Genomic DNA, 10,701 nt, shown 5'->3' on the forward strand with positions numbered 1-10,701 from the left:
GATAAAGAGGGATAAAACCTGTAAATTTTAAGATTTTTATCTGGAAAACCTGGAAAAATCAGGGAAATTTGAAATCTGATTCGAGTGGCCACCCTGTTATTGCTAAAATTGACTATTTGGTACTATTCCATTTTAGTAGAAAAAAAATATTTAAACAAATTCATAGATTATAGAGATTTTATGCTTATCAGATGTCCCTATTTATTAGAGTTTTCAATAATATACCACATGAAAAATTTAGTTTAGTGTGAGTAGGTAGCAGTGTTCATCCCAAATTTAGTTGATATTAGAAAAGGTTTCTTTGCAATTCCCAATGTAAAAACAAAAATCTTTAAACAAATTTTTTAAATTAAAATATTTTAATTTCCATTTATTTTTAAAATAAAGTAAACTTATGCAGTCAAATTGATGATCTTCTTTATTTAGGTTGGTTATCCTAATGTTGGTAAGAGTAGCACAATTAACGCCATCCTGATGAGCAAAAAAGTATCTGTGTCTGCTACTCCTGGTAAAACTAAACATTTTCAGGTACAGTTTCTTTTTCATCAATGTTAACTAATTTCTAATATTTTACAAGGTATGTTATATTTTCTTAATTTTATTAATTTATCTTTGAGGAAGTTTCAATATCATCTGATAAGGACCAGTGTAGTTTTAGAATCATTGCGGGTTTCAGAGTCATTACCAGTTTTTTAGCTATTTAAAATATATAAAGTTTTAACCGTAAAAAAATTTTTTTTTTAATAATAGTACTCCTAGGTAAACGAGAAAAATGTTGCAACACGTAATTAAGATTTGTAAAATTATGCAATTTTTGTAAGTTCTTTTTTTAGTTTAATTTTATTTTTGTTCTATCCTTGAACTCAGATTTGACTTGTTATCTAAAATAATATAAATCTCATATATGTGATTCAGGAAATGGAATAACGCTGGTTAAACCCAGTTACTCGTTAAATCCAAATTCAAGCTTGGAACAAAAAGAAAAAATTTAAACACAAAACACAACTTGTTTGAATAGCATAATTTTACAAATTTTATTTATATATAGCAACATTTTGTCTCCTTTGTCTAAGAGTATTATAATTTTAGCATTTTTTTTTTAATGGTTCAAAATTTTTACATTTTAAACAGCTGAACAAAAAATATGATTTCATGAAATGTCAAGGACTGAGAATGAGTTTTTCTTACATGTGACTCTGAAATCGCTTACGATTCTGCAACTCCACAAGTGCTTCTCTAATGTTATTAAAACACCCTAAAATTTCTTTCCTTATTTTCTGGAACCAATACGGAAGGCTAAATTGGTGTCGACTCTGGTTTGAATTCCTTCTTTTTCTGAAGGGTTGCACCTACTGTCAATAACTTTGAAAATGATTTAATTATTTCCAAATGACAATAATTATGTTCCAAAATACTTTCAATAATTTTAAACAAGTGATAGTGCACTATGAATTTTTTTTATAGTTTTTTCACCCTTTCCTATATAATTTCATGCTTCCAAAATTATTTTTCTCCTTAAATCCCCCCCCCCAAATGTAACAATTTTGTTTCTCTACAATACTGTGCAAAATGAACCTGTTGTACCAAAAGAAACTTACTATTTGACTTATTAAATCAGGAATCTCACTGAATAAAGCTTATTATATTTGAGTTCTATTTTATACAAATTATGCACAATTTATCATTGAATTTTAAACATCCTTGCTTGAATACTATAAAAAGTTCTATTCAAATTTTTTTTAAATAAATTTAAATTATTTATTCTTTATTTTTTCTAAAAACATATTCTAACTCATTGTATCCAAAGACATTCAGTACCGTTGAATTTAATTCTGTTATTAACCTAATCATGTAAATGTATAATTTATTTGCTGACATATCTAAAAGGAAATATATTTTCTTGCTTGATACTGTTCATTTTTTCAAAGTGCTTCAATTTATTTTTATTGATTTGGTTTCAAATCTACCTTTACTTTCAAAAGTGTTAAAGCTTGTTTTTTCATTGTTAAAATGAATTAGATTATCAATTATTATGTTTTGCAAAAATTAACATCGTTTTAAATTAGCAAAATCTTTTTTTTATATGTCATGGTTATAACCTGATCTTCACCAAGACATTTTTATAATACTTTTATATGGATTAAAAAAACGGAAAATTTGTTGACATTAAACATAATATTTCATCATGTGAAAGCTTTTGAAAATTCTCTTATTATTTTTAAATTATATTGTTATATTGATTGTTTTTATTTTAGCTTTTTAGCTAATTTTGTTTAACTCAAATTCAAGTTATTTAAAATTAGGGGAAAAGTACCAAAAATGTTATAATAGCTGCTGTTATGATCAGATCAGTTCAGTACATGTTTTATAAAACCATATGATATGAAAGGGTGTAATTTTTTTCCCAAAATACCTCTCCTTTCATCCAAATATTTTTTTATCTTCATTAAATTGCCTTTTACTTAGTTAATTTTTTGTGTCAAAATGTCTCTAGTTTTGTACACGAGTTGTTTGCTTTAATTATGAAAGAAATTATAATTTTTCCATTACTTATTCTTGATGTGCTTATGTTAACTTTTTTAACAATTTTTTTCAATAAACTTTCCTATGTCTAAATTGTGGAAGTGACTTCACGAAAGAGTGGTACTGCCTCCTACCTGAGGGTTTCTGAGCTAAGTCTTGCTTTCACCCTAGCGGTGTCTCTTGTCAAACAAAATGCTTTCCCTCTTTATCTTCATTCACAAGGCCGATGGCTCGTCCAAGTGTTATTCGAAACAATAACAATTAAAAATTTGATCTCCAGTATCATAAAAATTGCTAAATATGAATCTCTTCAAAAAGTATAAATCTATTTATTCTGTGACCAACCAGCAATTTGTTTATTATTCATATAACATGTTACTTTTAAGACATTTCTGTAGTTAGTATTTTTTATTTATTTTCATACATCATTTTTCTCATAACAATCCCTGCATGTTTTCTCTTAATTGAAATGTATTAATTTTAATAAAAATGTTTTAATTTAATGTTCTATCTAGACTTTTATAATTGATGAAGATTTGTGTCTGTGTGATTGTCCTGGCTTGGTTTTTCCAAATTTCGTGTCCACAAAAGCAGAGATGGTTATCAATGGTATACTTCCAATTGATCAGCTAACAGAATGGAATCAACCTGTTTCTCTGATATCCTTTAAAAAATTTTCAAACTTCAAGTAGCATTTATTCTTCTTTCATATATAAAATACATATAATTTTTTAAAAATGTTTTCATCTTGAAAGGACATTTTATATTAGCTAATAGCAAGTAAGTTAAATGGTTACTCTGTTTTCTATGATAGAGCTAACTGTTAAGGTATATTTAAAAAAAACTATTAATTTAACAGTTTCTGAAATGCTTTGAATTATATCATTAAACATTTTAATTCATTTTTTTTTAAAAATTTTCTTTGATAACATTATTTTTTTAACATAGTTTATCAAAGCTCTATCGCCAAGGAAAATTTAAAGAAAGCCACAATTTAAAAGCTTCACTGCATAATTATATTTTTAAACTATATATACCATCGTACTGTGAAGAATTATCTGAGCTTTACAATGAACAAATAACTTGAATGCTTTAAAGTTATCAAACTATTTAAAAATCACAAAATTTCACAACAAACCACAAATGTTTTTCATTTTTGCAAAATTGTGGCTTTTCAGCAAATTGACATTTTGCTCTTTTTTTCAGAATAAGCATAGAGAGCAATTGCTATAGATAAACTAACTTAACCTAACATTCATGAGTAACTGTTGCAAACTCACTGCTGTTATAAGAAATAACATATTCTTAAAAGAGCATCATTTCATATGACTGCAAAGCCTTAAAAAAACAGTCATGTTTTGAGTACTATATCAGTCAGTCATTGGTGACTGATGCTGAACTTTTCATTTAGGCTGCATCAGTATGGACATAGTAAAATATGATATATAACTAAAAAATTTGCATTGTTTTAATCACTTATTGGTGTGATGATATGAAAATAAATTTGTCTTTTGCATCATTCGTTTTTTGCCGAATTCAAAATTCCTAGCATTAGTATTTTGGCTTTGACTTCCCTTTTCTCTCCTTAAGGGAAAGACATTGAATTTAAAAAGACTGGTAGTCAAAGGAGCAAGCCTGTGCTCTCGAGAGTGAAAGTCTTGGAAATTTTCTTAATATCAAAATTTATACAAATTTATTTTTTTAGTTTTAATACTGCTTTCAATCATTTTGCTTTTATGATTTCATGAAAGAATCCGCTTGGTTTACTCAGCCATATTGGATTACGTGACATATAACATAGATACAAACTTTCCTGTTTTCTTACATAGACTTAACAATTTATGTACAATCTCCTGTGATCTTAAAAATTAAGCCTCTTTTTATTAGTAATTTTTAAAAAAAATTAATTTTAGTTTCTATAAAAAAAAAACTTATCTTAGATCCATTGTGTTTTAAATAATAAAAACACTATTAATTTCCTCATTTGTAGTTTACTATCCATCGTCTTAATTCCATTGTCATTAAAAAATTAGTTTTTCTTGTAATTTTCTAAACATCTTACTGAAGATATAATAAATAGAATTGCCTAAATTAAGTTTTATTTTGTTGTAGTATATTTTTCTTTAACTGATTTTAAGTGACTAATTTAATTCCTCGTCAATTGTTGGAATCTTCATATTCCCTGTTGATTCCTAGTACTGGGGAAAAAGGAAGAGACACAATACCAACTGCAGAAGAATTTTTAAATGCTCATGGATGTAAGTACATATGCTTGGGATTCAAATTTCAATAATGCTAAATTTAAATTTCTGAGCTGTACTGAGCCTATGAATAAGTAAAAAGACTTTTTTATGCAAACTTTTGAACCAATAAAATTTAGTTCTTATTGCAGAATATGTATTTCAACGTATAGTATCAGGGTAAAGTATGCAGGTGGATTTTGCTACCATTTATCATTACTTTCACAAAAATCATAATTATTGTAGCAAAATCAACACCTTAGAAAGAATAAAAAATCGAAATTTGTAAATTTTTTGTTAAACTCTGGGCACTTTTATAGAAAAATAATTCAATATGTGTCCATATTTCGAAAGTCTCATGAACACTTGCAAGTTCAATGACAGATACCCAACCTATTGTTATTTTTCTTAATTGCTAATAATCATGTTAAGTAAACATTGTGTGAAAAGTTGTAAACAAGTATTTTAATAGCTTTTTATTTTAAAGAAAAATATTTCCATCAAAATAAATTTTTTAACACATTTTTACTCAGAAAATTATGATACTTTAAACATTTTCGTAAAAAATAGATACTGAGTTAAAAATTCTAGGTTAGCTTCTGAGTGTTCAATAACCCTGTTATTGAATAAATTTTTTATTGACTTCGAATTAAGCTTAAAACATTTAATTGGTTGGAATTGAAACCCATTAAATTGGTACAGAACAAACCTTATATAAAGTACTATAAATGTATTATTCTAAAAACTGAAGAGATATCAATTCACAAAAACTTCCGTCAACCTGTTTTATTAAGCATGTCTGTTTTTTTTTTCTTTTCTTCTTTTGCTATTCAACTCTCTTAAAAAAATTTTCTTATCTTGATCTTAGTAAAAAAAAGCTGACCCTGTTCTACTAAACAACTTTTACAAAGTGTGTTTACTGCTGTATCATCATACTCAAAACTTAAAATAAGAAGAATGTAATTATATTCATTTTCATATATTCCAACCTTTACTAGTGGTGGAGATGAGCTCTAATGAAAATAACTAAGTTTACACTGAGATTAGAGAATAAGGTTGTCAATACTGAAACAATGATACATTACCAATTTTCTTTGATGAGCTTATTGCAACATATATGGAAAGCTATATAATTACAATAATTTTATGCTTTAAAGGAGATTATCTGAGTTATAAAATTAAGCTCGTTTACTTAAGATAAGAAATAATGATTGTTAAAATTTTTAATTAAGTCTTGAGCGAGCAAATTTACATCCTTTGTCCTTCACTGTCTCGAATAAACTTTCTGCCACCAAACGCTCCCTTGCTCATTGTTGCGAGCGGAAATTAAAAATTATCACAGATCAGGTGGCCACTTAAGCTTAGGTTGGTTTGGTAAGACAACAGTTATCATCATCTCTGCTGCAGTTATCATCATCTCTGTTTGTATGTCTTTATAAATCATACAATTTCACTGTATTGCTATTTTTTCTTACAAGTATTATAATTATATCAGTGATTCAGCTATGCTTTGGAAATACTTCTCAGGTTGATATAAATAATTTCACTGGTTTAAAATGTATGTGATTCAATATACAATACTTTTCCCTACTCATTTTTAAGAAAAGTAAAAATCAAATTTAATTGCTTATTTTTTAAGATTATAAATCTTAAAATTCCAGTGTAATCTATAAGTATTACTATATCTTAATACACTGTTATTATTCTATCAGTAATTCAGCTATGCTTTAGAAACTATGCTTCCATGTTTCTTGACCTTTTATTACTAAAGGCAGGACCAATTTTTAGTAATCCTATTTAAAATATGAATTTTCTATTGTTTTATCGAACCATAAATTTGCACATTCATAGTCATTTTTCATTTGATAGACAAAACAAAGAATTTCTAAATAGGAAGAGAGTTCTATTTGAACAATCAACACTTTTGATTGGGGCTGATCAAACATGCGCATAAAGTAAAAGCAATGGTGTGATTGGACACTCAGAAGTATCCTTAATTTCTCCTTTAGTTATTAACAACAACAAAAAAGGAAATTTTAATTCATATTTGAAGTTTAGTTATAATTTTGACTACATTTGCTGGCGTACTATTTTTACCATTCTGCAATGGAAAATTGTGCCTCCTATACAATTTTTGCCGTATTTTGCACGTTATATCACTTAACTGGAAGCACTCTATTATTGTGTTAAATGTATAGTAATAATGGATTTATTTTTATCATGCTTCATTTTTAAACCTATGGTTTATAAGTATTTTTAGGGAAAATTATAGTGTCTTGTGTGTGATAATTTTTATTGAAATTTTTTTTATTGGCTTTTAATGTAGATAGCAGAGGTTACATGACATCAAGAGGTCTTCCCGATAATGCCCGTTCAGCACGTTACATATTGAAGGATTTTATCAATGGGAAGTTGTTGTACTGTTTCGCCCCTCCTGGTATTAAACAAGAAGACTATCATAAGTTTGAAATGAAAGCTAAGAAAATTTCGCACCAGAATGTTCCAAAAGAAAATGAAGTCCTTGAAGTATAAAAAATTCAATGTTTTATTTTGGTTTTTTTTTTAAAGACAATTTAAAATGTTTTTTCCTTTGTGCATTTTTATCTATTACATTTTTGAATATTACTTGTTATTTTGTATTTAGAAAAATCACTATTAAGTTATTCTTGTCCATTTGAAATCGAAACATTAGTTTTCATGAATAAAGAAAGGGAAGAAGGGGAAATATGTTTAACAGTCCACTGCAGGAATTAAAGATTAAAATTTTTTAATGTATGATTCCTTGCTTAACTTGGCTAAAATAAAATAGGCACAAGTAGACTTTTAACTGGAGTGTTCATATGTTATTGAAAAAAGAATGCACAAAGCAATGTTCAAAACACATGAATTAGTTCTTATAAAGAGTCACTGCACATACATGATTTTTAGAAACTCTTATCAGTAATAAAATTAAAATAAACAAAGGACAATTCTGAAATCATGCATATGGCCCATAAATTATTCAAGGCCCTGCTTCTTTCTTTTTCTTTTAGGGGTATAAGTGTTATGTGGGGTCCACCCTCATTTGTTAGTTATCAATTTTATAACTTAAACGAGTTCCAAGAATGTGTTACATATTGACTAAATAAATGACTGAGAATAATTCATTCCAATTCATCATATAAAGGCAAGGCCAGAAAAACCAAATTTCTTTACTTGCTATCAATAATATTCTTTTGAATAATAATAATATGATCCAGGAAAATAAACTGCTTTGATGGGTGCTGGATCTATTCATTGAAATTTGAACTTCTTTCTGCATTTGTAGTTCAACAGCTGAAAATCATAATTCATATTGTCTTGCTCTTCATGAATGCCTCACCATTTTCACCCTTTCAATGAACTTTTTCAATTGAAAATGCAGTGTTTATATGTAGACCCATTGATTGATTAATCTGAACACCTAGGCTATGGACATGAATGTTTGCTAGTTTATGTTATTCTCAAAACTCTTAAAATAGTTCCATCTCTATGAATTTATCTTCAAATGCTATAAAATTCTAAAAGCTATATTGTTTATCATTGCAAAAAATTATGTTTATAAGGTGCTGAGATATGTTACATTTAGGCTAATTACTACTAGTTTGGTGTTTCTAGGTTGGATTTATTTTTAACTAAAAATTTTTTTAAATATTAAAAAAAAATTACAATTAAAATTGTAATGCCTTGCATTCATTAATGCAAAAGTTACTATTTTGTGTACTATCATGCAGTTCGAATATAAAAGATTTTTTTTTGTTATTTATATTTTTAGTACATTAAATTGGTGTTTCAATGGTGTATATTTATTTTATTTTTTTTTCAGAAAAAAGAAACACTAAGTGCAGCAGACAAGAAATTTTTTGCTCAAGTAAGAATCAGAAAAAATACCTTCTTTTGATATCTTTTTTTTTAGTTATTTTTTTCTGTTTTTAATCATACTTTTTCTTCTGTCATTGCTTTAAAAATGATGTGTGCCTTGTAAAACAGTAAAGTATGTTAAATTTTTCGGTCACAGTCAGATTTTTTAAGGCAATTGAAATTTGTTCAGATAATTGTAAATATTAGCTGTTATGGTATTTCTTTTATTGTATGCATGTTGCATCTTATTAAATACAGTTTATGATCTAGTTTATATTTCAAAATTATTACATGCACTAAAGCTAACAAGTATAATGATATTACTCTTCTAATTTTTTACGAAAACGTAGTTTAATTGCATTTATTATTGTGCTTCTTTATAGTGTTAAATTGAACAGTTTTTAAATCAATTTAAAAAGGTTTTTTCATTTTGATTAATATATTTCCATTATGTTAAGTAGGGCTGCTTTTAAATCATAAATAGTTAAGATAATTTTGATCTATTTAATTGAAGTAAAATCCATCCAAACATTGGCTATATTTTTATATATTTAATTATTAATTTAATTTTTCTATTATAATTAAAATAAATAGTATTCTTTTTTAGGCTCATTTGAAATCTAAAGGAAGTATAGGAAGTCAAGATGGTGGCTCTGGGAGTAAACCTTGGAAAAAGCATAACAATAGAAATAAAAAAGAAAAATTGAGAAGGGTCTATCATAACCCATATGAGTAGCAATGTAAAAATAATTAAATTGCTTGTTATGTTTGTAAATAAATTTTATAAATAAAAGGAACAGTGATGGCTTGTAGGATTTTTTAACACTTTCTGTTTTATTTCATTTTTTTCTTATGCAATTTTACTTAATGATCTGTTTATTTGTATTTTGTTCGGAAAAAATTTAATTTATCAAAATTATATTTTTCATATATGTGTAAGTTAAGAGTTTTGTAAAGATTTAATTTATTAAATACGAAAAAAATGGCAGTTGTCTAAAAAGTGTAATCGATTCTTGTTTTACTTTTAGGGTTGTAAATTTAGTTATGAGTGTATTTTTATGCCAATTGTCTTTAGTTTAAAAACAATTTATCTGCATTAAATTACTTAATATTAACACTTTTATCACAGAAACATTGATTCCTGCTTTTGTTTCATTGAACTTTAGGTTTAATAAATATTAGCACATTAAAGATAAATACATATCGACGGAATTCAAAATAAATAAATTTAATGTATCAATATATGACATTTTAAATCAGAGACTATTTATATTCAGAAATTAATACAAATTTTAAGTATCAGCAATACCAAAGATTAGGCTGATAAATTTCAATGAATATCTTTATAAGTATTTTATTTTATAACCACCGTCTAACAGCAAACCCAATTTTTTGGGTTTAAGACGGCTAATGTTCAACTCTGCCGCCTTGTAATTTTGCTGAATCACTGAATTGATTCGGTGATTTGAATCACAGCCTTGCAACTGACTCAGATCAGCTGATTTTATCGAAATGGATTTAAGTTTTAATGAATAATTGTCCCTTAAGTTTCAACTAATACTTACGTATTCAGGATTTTGCAATTAAGGAATTCGATGAATTCAGATAAAAAAAAAATAATAAATTAAACGTTTTTTTTGTAGTTTTTTAAAATTTTCTATGGTTAAAAGTGTTTATGGCATTTACAGGGATGAGATTCTTTCGCGGATTTCCGCTTTTTTTCAAATTTTTCCTTTTTCTCCGCTAATTTCGGCTGAAATTTTTTTTGCACAAGTTAAAATGTTTTATGAGGAATTTAATTTTCCGCGGAGGGAAATTATTGAAGTTCCTTTTCCTCCCTCTGAAGTTTCTCTAAAAGTCATTTCCTTGGGATAAAACTGGTTGACCTTTACACAGGGATGAGATTTTTTTTGTCTCTCGAATTTCAGCCTTTTTATCAAAAACTCTGATTTTCTAAAAGTTTCGTTTTTTTAAATAAATATCCCGTTTTTTTTTTTTTTTATTTTTTTTTTTTTTTTTTTTTTTTTTTTTTTTTTTTTTTTTTTTTTTTTTTTTTTTT

At 26.6% G+C, this 10,701-nt stretch overlaps 1 protein-coding gene across 1 annotated transcript in view; it reads left to right on the plus strand.

Annotated features, from left to right (window-relative positions):
• The window catches only part of LOC107443096 (nucleostemin 3), a 19,634-nt gene extending 10,180 nt beyond the window's left edge, over positions 1-9,454 (plus strand). The window contains exons 9-14 of the mRNA XM_071187138.1: positions 427-528; positions 3,039-3,185; positions 4,664-4,781; positions 7,090-7,289; positions 8,608-8,652; positions 9,250-9,454. Of these exons, the coding sequence (XP_071043239.1) occupies positions 427-528; positions 3,039-3,185; positions 4,664-4,781; positions 7,090-7,289; positions 8,608-8,652; positions 9,250-9,378 (741 nt within the window). The 3' untranslated portion in view covers positions 9,379-9,454. The remainder of the gene's footprint in view (positions 1-426; positions 529-3,038; positions 3,186-4,663; positions 4,782-7,089; positions 7,290-8,607; positions 8,653-9,249) is intronic.
• The last annotated feature ends 1,247 nt before the right edge of the window (positions 9,455-10,701 follow it).

This window comes from Parasteatoda tepidariorum, chromosome 10, assembly GCF_043381705.1.
Source record: "Parasteatoda tepidariorum isolate YZ-2023 chromosome 10, CAS_Ptep_4.0, whole genome shotgun sequence".
NCBI lineage: Eukaryota > Metazoa > Arthropoda > Arachnida > Araneae > Theridiidae > Parasteatoda > Parasteatoda tepidariorum.